General features: G+C 37.2%; 1 protein-coding gene across 1 annotated transcript in view; it reads right to left on the reverse strand.

The window, feature by feature from the left end:
• Positions 1-18788, reverse strand: part of LOC129256738 (uncharacterized) — a 50871-nt gene that overhangs the window by 4720 nt on the left and 27363 nt on the right. The window contains exons 4-8 of the mRNA XM_064096075.1: positions 12728-12850; positions 8541-8695; positions 5914-6037; positions 795-1031; positions 129-395 (exon numbers count right to left, since the gene is read on the reverse strand). Of these exons, the coding sequence (XP_063952145.1) occupies positions 129-395; positions 795-1031; positions 5914-6037; positions 8541-8695; positions 12728-12850 (906 nt within the window). The remainder of the gene's footprint in view (positions 1-128; positions 396-794; positions 1032-5913; positions 6038-8540; positions 8696-12727; positions 12851-18788) is intronic.

Raw genomic sequence — 18788 nt, forward strand, 5'->3', positions numbered from 1 at the left:
TGATACACAATATATTACTTGGGGAATACAACAACTCTGTCTACAAATATCTCTTCTGTATACCTATTGTAAATTTGGATACTTTTTTGGATTTCCACGATTCAATTTACCCGGAACTTGTTAAATACCTGGCATATGAGTGGAAGAAGACATTCTCTGACTAGACCTTGGGTAGCTACCTCTTCTAATGCTTTAACTAGAACGGATGGTGCTGGTTTCTTAGTGGTAGCAGCCTTAGGCCAGAACCTCTTACTCTCAAAACGGAAATCTTTAGAACTGGTATCCAGATGAACTGCGTGTAATGCACGGGCCATCGATGTTGGGTCAACGCAGATGATGTCAGAGCTATATGCCGATCCTCGGGCGGTCGGGAAAGCAAAGGGGTAGATCGCTCCCTTTATTAATAAATCATTAAACAGCACATGAAATTAATGTTTGTATCACAATTCATTTTTAGTGAAAATTTGTAACCTGGTAAATGTAATTAGATTTACGCCATTATAGACGACGTCTATGCCAGGCGTCTTTGAATACAATGTCAGTAACATGAATATCGTGTCCATCTTCCGGAAGAGAGTGAATGATTAAAGTGGGATTAATTAAGAATAAAGCAGTTTGAAATGGCTTACGCACAGTGTAAAGATTATTCTTTTTTATTTGAGCCAACCCCTGAGAGATTTATTTCAAATGCAAAGACCCATAGTTCAATGTTCCAAAACCGTATGGCTATATAAACAACAAGAACAAAAGACAATAAGAAATAGAATACGAACTTCAACAACCAAACTACTTACCGCATCTTGTAAGAATTTAACATCATCTTTGCTACCTTCCGCTGATGAAAGAACGCCATTTTGTTTGAAGATTGCATCGAGTTCATGCTTGGGAACCAGAAGGACATTTTTCTTCCTGAGAGTAAGAATTTCTTCAAAGACCTTGGTTGTCTCTGGTCTGACGTCATAGCGAAGATGTGGGAAGTTCTTCTTTTCTAAGATCGTACTTAGGATTGCTTTCTTGGCTTCTTCAAGACCCTGCAACATAATTATTATCATTGGAAACGATGTTCAATTTAAATGGATATGGAATTTTCCCCTATATCTACTTGTGATTACCTATCATGATGGCACTAATTGCTATACAGCTTCGATATTGATAGGTCAAAGTAAAATAATGCCAAAGAATGTGACATTTTAACATACCGTTATTTTATTTTATATTTGATCTCAATGGGATTTTCAATATCGTGTTTTTATTTTCTCAATATATTCAATCTAATTGATGTAGGAGTCGACTCGACCATAAAATACAACGATGAGAAGTTTGAAGAGGGCATGATTATAAGGAAACGATGCAATAACCTTGTAGGGGTTTTAATGCAATAATAACCGCAGTGATATCTAGTGCTACAAAATGTAATTAAATGTTTAATACAGATATTAACAAGGTAGAAGAGTTTTCGAGCTTTTCATTTCATTCTCAAATTCGTAATGTTTAATTTGCATCAACATGCTTTTAATGTGAAGCATTGTGCCCAAGTGGATTAGTCTCCGGACTTTGAAACAGAGAGTCGTGGGTTCGAATCCCAGCCATAGCGTAATAGTATCAAAGCGCATTTGAGTATAATTATGCACATAGTATAACTGCGCTATGTAAATAGACATATTATTATAATTATAATAATTATTATTATTATTGTTGTTATTATCATGTGGGGGGAGTCGTTGTCTAGTGTTTATGAGACTCGTCTTTCAATCTGAGGGAAATGGGTTCGATTCCCAGCCATGGCATGTTTTCTTTCATCACTGCACTAAACCCAGGTGTGGTGAATGGGTAGGAAAAATATCTAGGCTATAGAGTTTTCAAAGCTGAAGTGGCTAACCTGTCTAAATATGACGTAATTATTATTATCATTAATGTTTAAAAAATATACACTACTCAAAAAAAGTTAAGGACCACTTTTTAAAACGTACATAAAGATTTTATACAAGGTGTTTTATTTCTGGAAATACCTCAGTACAACTGTCCTAAATGTCCTTAAACACGCTGTAATCAATTTCACGCATGGGTGGTTTCAGTTGTTGCACAATGTCTCTCGCATCACTGCACATCATGAAAAGTGGGCCCCGAGGGGTATCAGCTACCGACATGAAGTGGTAAAAACGAATGTCTGAGTGTCTTTCAGGCAGTTCAGTAACGAGTGTGACCACCTCCTGCAGCAATAACGGCTTCACAGCGCTGTCTCATGGAGCTGATGAGGCGATTGATGTCTCTGACGTCCAGTGCATCCCATGCAGCCTCCAGAGCCACACCCAGCTGCTGCAGTCCAAGTGGATGGGCTTCGAGCTGCTCGAGACTCCTACCCATCATGTCCCAGACGTGCTCTATCGGGTTTAAGTCCGGGGACCTCGCTGGCCACTCCATACGCTCAATCCCCTGGCCCTCAAGGAACTCGGTCACCACCCTAGCTCGGTGGGCACGGGCATTGTCATCCATGAAAATGATGTTTTGTCCCACATTTTCTGCAAATGGCACCACTATAGGTTCAAGGACCTCATCCCTGTACCTCACTCCTGTCATTGCTCCCCCTGGGACCACGTAGAGACGAGTACGGTTGGCGTAGGTGATGCCTCCCCACACCATGACGCTGCCTCCCCCATAACGGTCATGTTCTGCAATACAGGGGTCTGCAAATCTCTCTCCTGGTCGCCTCCAGACTCTCGAACGTCCATCATTGTGGTCAAGGGAAAATCTGCTCTCATCTGTGAACAGAACTCTACGCCATTGCTGTCTGGTCCATCTGACATGCTCCCGGGCCCAGTTGAGACGAATTCTTCTGTGAGCAGGGGTGAGTGGGACACACTGAGCTGGCCGTCTGGCATGCATATTGGCTCTGTGAAGTCGGTTACGGATTGTTTGAGTGGAAACAATCACTCCAGTTGCTGCAGCGAAGTCATTGTTGAGGCGGCGTGCACTGTGAAAGCGGTTGCGGAGGCTGAGATTCGTCAAGTAGCGATCATCTCTAGGGGTTGTCGAAACTGGTCGGCCACTGCGGGGTCTCTCGGAGTATAGCCCTGTCTCTCGGTGTCTTTGATTTGCTCTGCTAATGACACTGTGTGACACGCCCATCATTCTGGCTACTCTTCGCTGACTGAGGCCAGCTTCCAGCATCCCTAGGGCTCTGGCTACATCTGTTTCACTTAGGTGGTGTCTTGGCATTGCTGTTGTAGGCAAGTTGTTGATTGTACAGACTAAAGACGGAAAATGCTTTGGAAGACACTTGTCTTATGGCCCACTGCAATGATGCCAGAGACATCATGAAAGAACTGCATGTGTGAAATTGATGTCATTGTGTTTGATGGCATTCTGGACAGCTGTATCTTGGCATTGCTATTGTCAGCAAGTTGTTGATTGTAGAGACTAAAGACAGAAAATGCTTTGGAAGCCACTTTTGTACGGGCACATTGCAATGATGCAAGAGACATGAAAGAACTGCATGTGTGAAATTGATTTCATTGTGTTTGATGGCATCCTGGACAGCTGTATCTTGGCATTGCTGTTGTCAGCAATTTGTTGATTGTAGAGACTAAAGACAGAAAATGCATTTGAATCCACATTTGTACCACTTCACAATGGGCCCACTTTTCAGGATATGCAATAATGCGAGAGACATCATGCAACAACTGAAACCACCCATGTGTGAAATTGTTACAGGGTGTTTGAGGAGATTCAAGACAGCCATATTCGGGTATTTCTAGAAATACAACACCCGGTTTGAAAATTGTATACACACATTAAAAAGTGGTCCTTAACTTTTTTTTTGTAGTGTATATAACTTATACAATATCGTGCGTTTTCAATGTTTTTTTTTCCACGCTGAATACCCCCCCCCCCTGGGCGTTGTGGCGTGCGCCTGTAATCCAAGCTATGCGGGGAAGTTACAAATTGATGCAGAGGTTCGAGCCCTGGTCACGTCTTTCGGATGGTGACGTTAAAGGTCGGTCCCAGACGTAAATAATCATATCTGATTGATACACGTCTGACAAAACTCAAATACACACACACACACACCCCCCCCCCTTCTGTTTCAAATATGAGATATAAAATCATCATCGCATATTGTAAGTTACGAAGTAATGAAGAAAATTACATGCCGGTGAAACCTTGAAAATTGTCATGGAAACAAACTGCGAAGAGAAATCACTTATTTGACTGACAAATTAATTGCCATAGTTATTGTCTTTTGGATATCTCAACAGAATTGACAATCGCAAAATACCATCTAATAACCGAACACAATATATGCCCCCAGCCAGTGGCGTAACTACGGGGGGGCATGGGGGGGCACGTGCCCCCCCCAATCGGCTGACAAAAAAAAAAAAAAAAAAAAAAAAAAACGGGGAAAAGGAGAAACAGAGGGAGAAAGGAAGAGGAACGTAGTGGGAAAGAAGAAATTATTATTCATTATAATGGTATATGATATTATAATCATGTTATGTTACATAGAAAAAAAATTATCCTAACTTTATGAAACTTTATTTGCTCAGGGCCTATGATGTCATTGTTCCTGGTGCTTGCATTGTCTGTTTAAAGAGATATATAAACCTGTTGTACGAAAAACTCCCGTTTCAAGTCAATATAAACCAAATATATTATTGTTTTATGCAGTGACATATGCTTCTTTTTCATGACTACTTAAAGTGATTGCCCCATGTTAAGGTCTTAATATAAAATATTTCCTGTCCGTGATTACGTTCGCATCAGTGGATTGGTGAGATATGTCTGCTCTCCGTGAATTCCTAAAATCAGTCCTTAAAATGTCCCTTTTTCTGATCTGAATATCAAAATTTTTCAGCTCGCGCTTCGCGCTCGCATCATTTGGTTAGTTAAATACGTATGGTCTTAGTGAATTCCTACAAACAAGCTATAGAATGCCCCTCTTCAGGTCTAAATTTCCTAAATTTTCAGCTCGCGCTTCGCGCTCGCAATATTTGATTAGTGAGATGCGTATGTTATTCATGATTACAATGAGTACAAGTGCTTCATAAGTGTTTAAATGTAATTCTATCAAATTCAGCAAGCACTTGGTATTGGTATTAGATGACCACGGTGAGATATGTATACTATTAAGGGATTATTCCTATAATATAGTCCTTAAGATCTCCCTGTTTGGGGTCAATGTATACAAAAATTTCGGCTCGCGCTTCGCGCTCGCATTGTTTAGCGAGACAGGTACGTATCGTGATTACAAAGTCGATTATAATGTCCCTTTTTAGGTCTGAATATCAAAAATTTTCAGCTCGCGCTTCGCGCTCGCATTATTTGATTGATGAGATGCGTATTTTTTTTATTCATGATTACAAATGACTACAAGTGCTTCCTTAAAATGTCTCTATCAGTATACCTGACATCTGAGCGCGCTTCGCGCGCTCACTAAGTGACTTAAATTTTTTGCTGGTGCCCCATCAATGCTGTGACCCACGGTACGCCACTGCCCCCAGCATTCACATCTGTATATGGCTTCGATTCTCACTTAAAATGTTGCTTTTTAAACTAAATGTATTGTTGAGGTAGAATATTGCCTCTATAGTCGGATTCGGGTATTGGTCGCCCCTACGATCATAAAGATATTAGAGCTTGGTGAAGAAATAGAATCATTGTTACCTGTTTCTTTAAAAACGAATTTTCCTCTTCAAAGTGCCCACTTAACTTCTCATTACAACAGTTTAGGTTTTAGGTTTAGGTTGTCCAGATATTTCGAGGCTTTTCAAACAAATCCAAATTCTTTGTTAACGTAATGACTGAAAACAAATGACTTAAAAATACATATTTTGAGTCCATGTCAAAACTATTAATGTGTTTTTTTTTAATATAATTCATTTAATGAAATATACCGCATATCCAATCATACAATACCTTTGATGTTAGAGTGCTGACAGTGATGAGTTGTGGAGGACCTTTTGGTAGCCCTTCCAATCTCTTTTTAAGATGTTGGATGCGATCTTTACAATGCTGTTGAGTCTTCTTACCCGATAGCTTCCTGTAAAGTATAACATTAAATCAGCATTGAAGTACTTGACACGCGTTATACCAAAGACATGATATAGAGCAGCTATCCTTGTATCGTGTTGTGGATCATGTTCGTGTGATGTACAAACTTTTAAACTTCTGTAATAGAAATAACTCAAACAAACCCGGATATTGATATTTTGGTATTGATATTTTGGTATTGATATTTTGGTATGCAGTTTACAATGGAGACAGAATATGTTTTTATGACAGTCCTCCATGAATTCCATAACTCGCTGTGTGTTACTGGCATGATTGCCGATGCTTAAAAATTATGTGATTTTAGTGTCACGTTTGTTAAATTCAAATACAGCTCTATGTAAAGTTTGTGGATGTAAATGATTCCCTAATCTTTATGGAATACATTACTGTCATTTTATAACTTGCAAAGTTCATTTATGACAGTTGACATTTATCTTCAAAATCCATATTATCAGACTATTGAAATTTACATTGATGCAATAAATAACGGAGGAGGTGACTGTTCACAGGAGCAGCAATGTGTTGAGAAAGAAAGCCAACATTATTCATATCCGCTTTGCGCGTTTTCCCAGGGGCATTATTCGCTTTGCTTGAGGTTCTCCGTCGAGATGTTAATCGAGAGACGTCCACTCTCCGGTAGAAATCTGTTTATTTTCAAGTGGTTTTTGAGAGGTAAGAGGAATAATGAACCTCAAATGTCACTTATTTCATCTATGTTTGTGTCTTGAAGTTTTTCGGCCTTAGTGTCATCCTTGTTTAGGATGATGCATCGTTGCTGTCTTCTTGAATACGCTGGATACGCGTTTTTATGGTTATTATTGCCTGTTTTGCTCAGTCTCTCCATGATTGTATGTAAATCATATTTCTAGAGGCCGATTCCATCACACATCTGTTCACTTTGAATGAATAAGATGTCGTTAGTCAAAACATATAGCACTGCAAGTTCTTACATGTACATTCTACATGTAAAAATTCGAAAGGCTGGTTAATAAGATTCTTCTAAAATTAGAATGTGCTTTTAATAAATCACCTCAGTTCTGCATTTTGATTATTGTTCATTCTTTATTAATTCTTTGATGACAAGTATAATGTTTTGTAGAATTGAAAATAAACTTGAACTTGAATGGGTAAATTCTTGATAGACCTTTCCCTTGACTTAAATGTTAAAAACTTGGAGCATTAACTGATTAAAATTATCCATAGAGAACGAACAGAATATTATACCAATAAAGCGGGAAATGTAAGTACCCCACGTTTGATGGTCCAAATTTCATCATTTTTTTGGGGGGGGATATTAGTTTATTAATTGTAATTGTGTTTTATCTGTTACGATTGTCAACTATTTTCAACAGACAGTAACAGATTTCAAACAAAGTCATAACTATTACAAATACGCCCCTTCCCTTCCATTTTTAGTTTGTCTATTCTACTATTTGGTTACGACTTCGACCATGGCGAAGTGAGATATAAACAACTGCCACTTATAAATCATTAAGTGTTTACCTTATAGTCCCTATAGTGACGTATATTTTATGTCCCGTTTGCTACGTGAAAGTGGTTTCTTTTTACATAAATATTGAGAAAATGCAAACAGTACGTCATGGCACGCTGCCGCAATGAACAGGTTTCCGTATTGCTCTTGAAATACTACTTGTGTTGTTAATTGCTCTCACGGATGTGCTCCACCCCCACCCCACACTGTCTCTCTCTTTCTCTGTTTGTGAGTGTGTGTGTCTCTCTCCCTCTCTTTCTCTCTCTCTTTCTCTCTCCCCCTCTCCTTTTTCACATTTTGGGGGTAATGATGTCATGGACCATGAACGATATCCATTGGCGGCGTAAGCCAAAAATTGTAGGGGGGGACCACCAAAAATTTTTGACAAGCAAAAAAATAAAGGTTATCAACCAAAAATAGTAAGGGGGACGCAGGCAAAAAAATTGACAAGCCAAAAAAAAAAAAAGTTATCAACAAAAAATTTAGGGGGATCGTCCCCCCACCTCAAATTTAGGGGGGAAACGCCCCCCCCCCCCCCCCCCCCGCTTCCGCCGCCTATGACGATATCTGTTTTTTTTTTTTTTGTGCAGTTCTTTTATTTTTCATTGTCATTCAGACAATCCGACAATATAATTTACCTGCTACAACAAGTACAAAATGCTTGTAATTCTCGATGTTCGTAATTCAGTCATTTCATTTATCTAAACAAGTGTACAAATAAAAATATTGAAAAAGGGTAATTTACCTAAACAAAACAAAGTAATGTTGCTTATCCACTGTTGCAAATAATTTATATTTTATACAAGTGTGCAAGTACATAAAGTTTTGCATTTATGACAGCATTTCTCTTATATTTTTACAACCGATGATGAACTTATTCCCCATGAAGAAATTAAAAATAGTATACATTTACCAATTTGTATCCAGATTAAAGGGATAAAATTGAATAAAAGAAAAAAAGGGAGAAAGTATGGGGACTAAATACAGGCCTAAAACTTACTCAATGTTTGCTATTTCTTCTTTGTAGACCTTTATGTACTGAGCGTTTCTAGTATTGAGAGCTTCAAATACTCTTCTTGATTGGCCACTTCGCTTATCCTCTGCATACAGTTCATCAGAATGGGTTCCTACCAGGACAAAGTTCCAACCTGGGACCTGCGAATAGATTAAATTAGTGACATAATCTACTCAATTCCATGGATTGTGCTGACTTTATACACTTTAGCGTAATACTAATTTCAGTTCATATTCTTGTGCATTTTCTTAGAAAGGCAGAAAGTGTTCCATCCAATTTCTGACTTGAACAGGTATTATCGATCAGCGTCAATTAACTCATTAACTTTACTGGCCCATATATTCTTGTTATCCCAAAGTTTTCTTACCAAGACCATAAACCCCACACCCATATTAAATCGTATATGATGTACGCATACATAATAATTATATAGACCTTTAATGGACCAACTATTATTGAGCCTATGAACTGACTCCGTAAAATAAATTGTATTAGATTTTATGACCGAACTTGCTTTTTGAAAATAAAAATGGATAGTTGGCCTGCAGCCCTAGAATAATATCTTTCAAAATACTCTTCAAAATAAGAATCTTTCTAGAGACACAGGGGCTGTATATTTTGAAAATACGACATTAATTGTATGTTTTAAATTATTTCAATGTCTCTTAACTTAGATAAGTGTATGTTTTATCAAAAGCGGCAATAGCAAACATCATCCTCACCAAAAACTGAGCTTAAATGAAAGAGTTGTCATTATAGAAGGAAACGAGGTTGTTTGCTCTATTTCGTTAATATCAATCTATGCATGCGGTGAAAAAAAAATCAATATAGGATGTATGGTTTGAACGCCAAGGTCAACAAATGTCTGTTAAGTCTCATTTCAAATGCTAGAAGTGAGTATAAAATCGACGTTCAAATCCAATTCATCAACTGTTTCTCACCCAGCACACGTCTTACCAAGGTCTTACCATCAAGTTGGCTGTCATGGAATTTGGTTTGCCGTATTACGTTACGAGGATATTGGGAAGTACGGCGCCCCGTGGCCTTTGTATTTAGCATAATTATAAGGAGTGATTCATTTGCCAATACTGGGGTTTGAGATGAAGGCTTTCCCTACTTGGAGTAATCAGAATGAACAAGGAAAGGGAAGATTACCCCCCCCCCATCTAGTTATCCTCCTTTTGCCCCACCCTCCGCCTCCCTCTCTCTCTATCAGTCTCCATCTCTCCATTTTTTACTAAATTTACCTCCTTATTTATTGTAATTCGATTCAAATGTTTGTTTAATTAAATCGTCTCCGAATGGAAAGGAATAAACCGAAGTTTGTTTTTCTTTTTAAGAAAAAGGGAGAACACTTGAAGCCAAATCCCCCGTGAGAAGTCGATAAAATCACTTTTGATTACGACGATCACGCAAAACAAATGGGAAATATTGATCCCTTACGCAATGATTTAAAAGCGTTGCCCGCTTATATAGACTTCATACTAATCGGGACCAAAATTGTTTAGAAGTCAGACGTTACATAATTTAATGATTAATCAGTGTTGTAGTGCCTTGATGCTCGGCCTTGGCCTTAAGGCGCCTTAAGGCCTACTTTTTCAAAGCCTTGGCCTTGTACATTCAAGCCTTGGCATTGAGAGGGCCTTGGCCTTGAGGATTTTGAGCCTTGAAATTTCAAGGCATTTTCAAAGCTTTTTCAAGGCATTTTATATTTTGTACTTTCATTTGTTTTTATATATTATAGTTACAAATGTTGTTCTGTATATCTAATGACACTAATGGTCAATACTACCAGTCAGCAGTAGCAGTAGCAGCAGCAGTAGTAAGTGTACTTAGCAGTGCCATCAATTTTAATTATCAAGAATTATCATCACATAATTAAGTAACAAAGAAAACAGAAGTGATGAAAAATAACATTATTTGTTGGTAATATGCTGTTTAAAAATTATGATAATGGCAAAATCAATAATAATAAAATGATGAAGATTATAGTGATTTTATGACAGGAATAATTCTGACAGACCTGACTGCAATTTTGACAACAATTTTCATACTTTAAGAATAGCTACATGTAACTCTAAAGAATGATAAAAAGGTTGATTTCTATTCCATTAGGATTTTCCTTGTATTATCTTTGACCAACAAGAATGTTTTAAGTCTTAATGATATTCTGAAAAGAATTGGTAAACTTGAACACAACAGGCAAGACAGAGGAATGGGAAGAGAGATAGAGAGGAGAAGGGGGAGGCTGGTTTAGCAGAATATACTGCTAAATCAGTTAATATGTTGATAGGCAGTACATCTAATTTTAAAAAAAAAATTGGGGGGTATAGTGTCTCAGATTGACAGAAAAGAGTATTAAAAAAAAGGGTTACTTATTTTTAATCATATGGTTCGACAGTGAATTTCATTTCACTACAGTTTCAAGGAAACAAACAAAATATTTGTTTTTGTGTCAGTGTGGTTTCATAGAAAACTTTATTTTATTGTTTTAAGAAATAATTAAGATTTAACCTCCCCCAACTAATGGTGTGGGGTGTGCCCCGTTTATTTTATATCCTTTTGAATATAACTTTATTTTTTTAGTATTCTTTACTCCGGTTTTTGAGGTAAATTAATAGAAGATACAAGGAAAGAGAATTGAAAGATGATATTGGTTGTAAGCAGAAAAAAAAAACATGAATACTGACAAGAGTCCTAAAAATGACTCATTTTCAGGTCAGCATTTGAAAATTTCAACTTGCGCTTTGTGCTCTCTTGCCCCCCCCCCCCCCTCCTGAAAAATTCCCTGTAGGAAAAAATGCCCGTTTTCCGAAATCGAAAATGCCCTCTTTTCCAAATCAAATATGCCCTTTTTAAAAAAGAAATACCTTTTTTATAGTAAAACATAATACATTTTAGATTTAAAAATCACAAAATTTTGGATCGCGCTCGCATAAATTATTGTTAAGTAAGGTACTCATTCTGTTCCCATATACAAAAAAAATGCGTAGAATGTCCAGTTTTCAGGTTAGAATATCACAAATTTTTGCGCTCGCATTATTTGATTGGTGAGTTTAATGTATCCTATTAATGAGTCACTCAATGCAGTCCAGAACAGCTTTCTTTTCTGGTCAGTAAAATTTCAGCTCACGCTTCGTGTTCGCGTTAATTCTTTAGTAAGATGCACATCTTTTCATGATTACAAAAACAGCTCGGAATATTTAATTTTCATTTCTCATTACACGAAATGTCCAGAAGTTTGAGCTCATGGTTCGTGCTGGCAACATTTCGCAATGATGCCCTTTTAACAGTGATTAGTGCCATAATTGACCGAAAATCGATATTTACAACTTCAGAATTGATTTTTTTTCAAAACCGCTCGCTCGCTACGCTTTCTGGCAGAAAAGTAAAGCCTAAATCAAAATATCTGTCTTATCAATTAGAAATCACTTTAAAAAGGCTTTCATTTTGACTTATAAGTGTATTTTTAGGCTTTGACACCCCCCCCAAAAAAAAAAACCGTTCTGCCTCCCCTGTCCCATGGAGTGGAGAAAGACATACGTTGATAATGGGCATACCAGGATCAGATGACCGTGGTAATGATAATTATTGCAATGTAAATCGCCTAGAAAAATAATGTATTAAATGTACAAAGGTAACTATATTATTATTTTAATAATGTCTAAATCTATCATGAAATTATTTTTGTTTTACATGTACAAGGGTCAAAATTTTCGCTCGCTCACACCTTTAATACATTTTGCCCTGTGTGTCATGTCTGCCGCCTAAGCATTGTTGTCTCATTGTTCCATATACATGTATTGAAAGTTTTAAATGCCTTGGCCTTGGCCTTGAGGTTTTCAGGCCTTGGCCTTGGCCTTGGGTTTGCATGCCTTGACCTCAGCCTTGGGTATTGAAGCCTTGGCCTTGGGTATTAAAGCCTTGGCCTTGGCCTTGGAGGTTTGTGCCTTGACTACAGCACTGTGATTAATCGACTAATAGATTAAAATATTCCAAATGAATACCGAAATATAGAAAAGATTTCCTTTAGAATATGTAATACATCAATAATAGAGTGTTATGTTTTCTAAAAGCGCTGGTTTTCCTCAATTAGCGCTTCTAACATAGAAGCGCTAATTTCGTTTCAGCTATTTTTTTTTATAGTAGAGGGGTGAAGGTGCTAAACTCACCCTACTCTGTATGAAGTCAGCATATTGAACTACGGCATCACAGCTCTCAGAATCAGCTAAGTTAAATACGATTACTGGCAGAGTAGCAGGTGTAATGAACATGTGAAGACATCGCTGACATACCTAGAAAGAAGATGAACAAATAATGCAAGCTTTGGTCTATATCATGGGTTCTTAAATCCTAATTAGTTTTGTTGAAGTTGTTGAGTTTGTTGAGAATCTGTACTGTGCAACTGACCAACATGCGTAGCGCGCGAAGCAAGTGAAACTTCACAGCTCAAGGTCCAGGGACCTGCATATGGCGGGGTCGACTGGGACAGACCACCAATCTGAATATTAATAGTACAGATCAGTGGGACAGACCCCCGAAGTTTGTAAATATAGGATATTTTGATTGTGAAAAACCTGCTATATTTGTTAAAACCACATACACTGTAAAAAATGAAGTGCTATTTAGCACTTACAGTGCTTGTATAGTGACTGCACTACGAGTGCTGATTTTCTATATAGTTCAAATTTAAAGGTCAAGTCAACCCCAGAAAAATGTTGATTTGAATGAATAGAGAAAATCAAACTAGCACAACACTGAAAATTTCATCAAAATCGGATGTAAAATAAGAAAGTTATGACATTTTAAAGTTTTGATTATTTTTCACAAAACAGTGATATGCACAACTGAGTGACATGCAAATGAGATAGTCGATGATGTCCCTCACTCACTATTTCTTTTGTTTTTTATTGTTTAATTATACAATATTTCATTTCTTTAAACAAATTTGACAATAAGGACCAACTTGACTGAACCATAAAGTATTAAACAATGCTAATTCCACATGTTCAGGGAGGAATTAATTGTTGTTTCACTTGGCCAATGTTGGCAATTAGGAGAAAATTAGAATATTTCATATAATAAAATACAAAAAAATAGTGAGTGGATGACGTCATCAGTCTCCTAATTTGCATACAGACCAGGATGTGCATATAACTGTTTTGTGAAATTAAGCGAAACTTTAAAATGTCATAACTTTCTTATTTTACATCCGATTTTGATGAAATTTCAGTGTTATGCTGGTTGGATTTTTCTCTTTTTATTCCAATCATTTTTTTGTTGGAGTGGACTTGTCCTTTATACTAGAAAATCAGCACTCGAAGCGCAGTCACTATACAAGCACTGTAAGTGTATAGCACTTCATTTTTGCAGTGTAAGTAAAACTTCAACACAATTTATGAAAAAAAGTTCTGTTTATATCTGCTGGAATGTGCCACATTGGCAAGGCATAATGATGCCTCATTGTGCCAGCCGCTAATTGAGAACCCTTGTCTAAACCCTGGTTAGACAAACAACATACGAAATGGTACTTTTGGAGAGGGTGGCATTTTCTTGTAATCCAGTCACTAACCTTATGCATGTGCAGGTGTTCATGATGTTACTGAATGATATTTTCAGGTCGTTGATCATTCTTATTTATGCTACATTCCACCTTTTCTCTCTCTCTCTCTCCATCTATCTTTTCATCTATCTTTCTATCCATTTTTTTTTCTCTCTCTTTATGAAGAAATTCTGAAAAGGCCATTATCGTAAAACTCTTGAATTCAAATAAATATATAGGATGCATAAGAAATCTCTCTACCATCTCCATTTTATATTATTTTTTTCCAGAATTTGTAAAACTAAATCCAAAAAGTCATTTACCGCCATGTATTGCCTTATTCACCGTATTTAAGATAATTTTCTTGATTATGTTTTCTATTGGTAGGACTCGGGTGTTAATTGACGAATTGCATGCCTTACCTGGCGCAATTTACTAAATCTGTTTCAATTTTCGTGGACGGTACGAGTTTCAATGAGACTTACAGGACTCATTAAAAAAAACGTAACTCGAATATTTAATACTGTTAAAAATATATTTGTTTTCCTTTTCCTGTACTGTTAAACGATTTGCTTTAATCTTCCGTTGAATCGAAGTGAAATACACTGGATTGCTATTGTTTTAAGGTCCTGCTTCTAGGCGAAATGATTATAAGGACACATCGTCATTTACTGGATCTATATTCGTTATCATAAAAACCCGGGCATATGGATATGCCCCTTGTGTGTGACCGTCAAAACAGAATTAATCATGCAGCCATTAACATTTAGGCGTACTGCATGCATGCGGTATCAGGATAATACCAAAATATACAACTACTTCCAATTTTTGTATTCTAAAAACTGTGACATGACCTCGGATATTTGCGAATTTACACTCAATTGCGAACATGACTTGACAACGGTATGGTTTAATTAGACCTGACTGTCGAGTATATCCGCCTCTCTCATTATCGATCAAATTTTAAAGCAAACTAAAATAAGAAGAGTAAACATACAACCACTGAGCAGGCGGTTGCTTGGCGAGTTGAACGCTTCAAAACGTCGTGTGCTGCTATCGACTTCTTCATTTCAACTCTTGAATGAGATGATAACAGAGAAAGCAAATAGAGATGTAGCAAATATTAGCAGGGAAACGATGCTTCTTTGATTAAAAGAACACACCCGAATAGTACACTGATATGCTGTACTTCAAGGTAACAATAAACTCCTCATGTCCATGTTTGTATATAAAGAATTAATCTTGGATAAATTTTAACATTTCTAATACAAAACACGATACCTTGCAAGCATGGCAAGGGAAAGAATTTCCACGTTCACCTATTCAATATAGTGGAGCGGTTATGTGACAAAAAATGGCCAAGATGCTCGGATCTGGCAGAAAGTGTGAAATTTGGTATACAGGGGTATTTTTGGGCGCTGATTTCAAAAATTGCCGGCCCCAAGCGATTTGACCATCGGGTCGGCCGCCATTTTGAAATCCAAGATGGCCGCCATGCAAAATCATTAAATGTCATTTTTTTTAGTTTTACATGGCATGTGAGACTGAAATTTGGCATATAGGGGTATTATGAGGCACTGATTTCAAATATTGCCGGCCCCCAGCAATTTGACCATTTGGTCGGCGGCAAAATGGCCGCCATCTTGAAATCCAAGATGGCCGCCATGATATATTTTCTCGAGTTTTATATGAACTGCGGTATTGAAATTTGGCATATAGGCTTAATTTGGGGTGCTGATTTCAAATATTGCCGGCCCCAAGTGATTTGACCATCGAGTCGGCCGCCATTTTGAAATCCAAGATGGCCGCCATGAAAAATCATTGAACTCATTTTCTTGAGTTTTACATGACGTGTGACACTGAAATTTGGTATGTTGGGGCATTTTTAGGCACTGATTTCAAATATTGCCTGCCCCCAGAAATTTGACCACTTGGTCAGCGGCTAAATGGCCGCCATTTTGAAATCCAAGATGGCTGCCATGAAAAATCATTAAATGTCATTTTCTTGAGTTTTACATGATATGTGACACTGAAAATTTGGCATATAGGCTTAATTCGGCGTGCTGATTTCAAATATTGCCGGTCCCAAGTGATTTGACCATCGGGTCGGCCGCCATTTTGAAATCCAAGATGGCCGCCATGAAAAATCATTGAACTCATTTTCTTGAATTTTACATAATATGTGCCACTGAAATTTGTAGTATATCGGTATCTGGGTGAGTTCATTTAAAAAAAATTGCTGGCTCCAAGCAATCTGACAATTGGTCGGCGGAAAAATGGCCGTCATCTTGAATTCGAAGCTGGCTGCCATAGAAATATTGCAATTATTTCGTTGAGTTTTATATGATCTGTGGTATTGCACTTTGACATATAGAAGAAGTGTCGGGAGCTTATTTCAAATATTGCTGGCCCTCAGCGATCTGATCCTCTGAGTCAGGGTTATACGGGCCAAAGATATTCATTCGAGCCAACCCATTTAATTCTCAATTTTTAATTTTGATATTGCTGATTGACAAAAATGAATGAATATGATTGATAATCTAACACTGATTCTGGGAGGGTAACTTTACTGAACTTCCTTTTTTTCAAATTGGGAAGATATATCACCACTTTGGAACTATTTTTATACTGGCGGAAGAAGTATTGCCTTTTTACTGTCTCAAGTGATGAATTTGATCCTGTCAGGTGTAGTCTTCATAAATGCCGATTTATTTTTAAAATGAGCTGGTCGAGGTACCCTTTTCTGGTCAGATATGGAATGTCAGACATGTATCCTATCCACTGGACAGGTAGTAAACATTCAATTCTCGAATTTCATCCTTATTTTTTTTAGAGCGCCTTTCTAACACAAAAGTCTATGGGAAATGTTTTAGGCCCGTGATACCTCAGGTGTCACGCGCGTAAAACATTCCCGTTAGGCTTGTTGTTAACATGGCACTTAAGAAAAATTCATAAAAAAATAAATGTGAAATTGGAGGGTCGAATGTTTACTACCTTTGGATAGGATATATATCTGACATTCCATATCTGACCAGAGAAGGGTATCGTAGCCAGCTCATTTTAAAAATAAATCGCCATTTATGAAGATAACTATGATGGGATCAAATTCATCAACTGAAACAGTAAAATAGCCCCAATTCTTCCGCCAGTCAAAAAATAGTTCCAAATCATTGATATATCTTCCCAATTTGGGCAAAGGAAGTTCAGCAGTTACCATTTCTAGAATCAGTGTTAGATTTTGAATCATATTCATACACTTTTGTCAATCAGCAATATCAAATTGAAAAAAATTCGAATGGGTTGGTTCGAACGAATATCTTTAGCCCTCCTGATGTAATTAGGCTCATGGCACCCTCAGCTGCAAAATGGCAGCCATCTTGAAATCCAAGATGGCTGCCATAAAAAAATCATATAAAAAAAATCAAGTATCATAATTATAACGAAGGTATTATTTTGAAATTTGGCATCTTGGGGTATTGACATTTCCCCAAAGTAATCTGTCCCATAGATATGCTGCAAAATGGCCACCATCTTGAAAATTCGTTAAAATCATTTTCTTGAGTTTTAAATAATTTGAGGCACTGCATTTTAGACATACAGGCAGGTTTTGGCCTGCTGGTTTTAGAATATTGATGCCCCAGTGATTGATCCACCGGGTCAGCTGAAAATGACCGCCACTTTGAAATCTAAGATGGCTACTACGAAAAATCTTTCAAAAATGTTTTCATGAATTCTACATTACCTGTGACACTGTAAATTGGTACTATGAAGCAAAAACTTGTATTGTATGTTAATTTCAAATATGGATAGATAATGAACATAATTATAACACATAACACACCTTATCTGCCATTTTAAATCACACAACATAATGGGGCTGCTGCTCGTACAGTTTATGACGTCACAAATCAAAAACTTGAAATTCTGATATCTTTGATGGATTTACCAATATCCTTTTTATATCATATTTCATTGTGTTTTTACAACAAACTTTTGTCCGGGGTGAACTTTCCTTTTTAATGGATAGAGCAACGTCCGATGTGGCGCTGCTAAGTTGTTGCCGGGCTCATGATCTACAGGGTATGGGCGAAATAAATTTTCGGAGCATTTCTGTTACTGAATTCTATTTTGAACAATAAAATATGTATTATTATCATCCATCATTAATATTAATTTCATCATCATCATCATCTTACCACTATATAACCATCAGTACTTCAAGTCTGGAGCAGTTTTCTTCTTGTTGATTTGTAATAAAATATCGCAATTATTGGAGCAATATTCTGAAACCAGCTGGCCAAAAACCTGCCTGTATGTCTAAAATGCAGTGCCTCAAATTATTTAAAACCAAGAAAATGATTTTAATGAATTTCCATGACAGTCGATCCACTCTAGATTTCAAGAAGGTGGCCATTTTGCAGCATATATCTATTGGACAGATTACTGGGGGCAATTTCGATATCCCTAGATGCCAAATTTTAAAATAATATGTTACGTGATACTAGATAAAGTGATTTTTTTTTCAATGATCTTTTTTCATGGCAGCCATCTTGGATTTCAAGATGGCTGACATTTTGCTTCTGACTCAGGGGATCAGATCGCTGAGGGCCAGCAATATTTGAAATAAGCACCCCGCACTCCGTCGATATGTCAAAGTGAAATACTGCAGATCATATGAAACTCAAAGAAAT

This window comes from Lytechinus pictus, chromosome 3 (assembly GCF_037042905.1).
Source record: "Lytechinus pictus isolate F3 Inbred chromosome 3, Lp3.0, whole genome shotgun sequence".
NCBI lineage: Eukaryota > Metazoa > Echinodermata > Echinoidea > Temnopleuroida > Toxopneustidae > Lytechinus > Lytechinus pictus.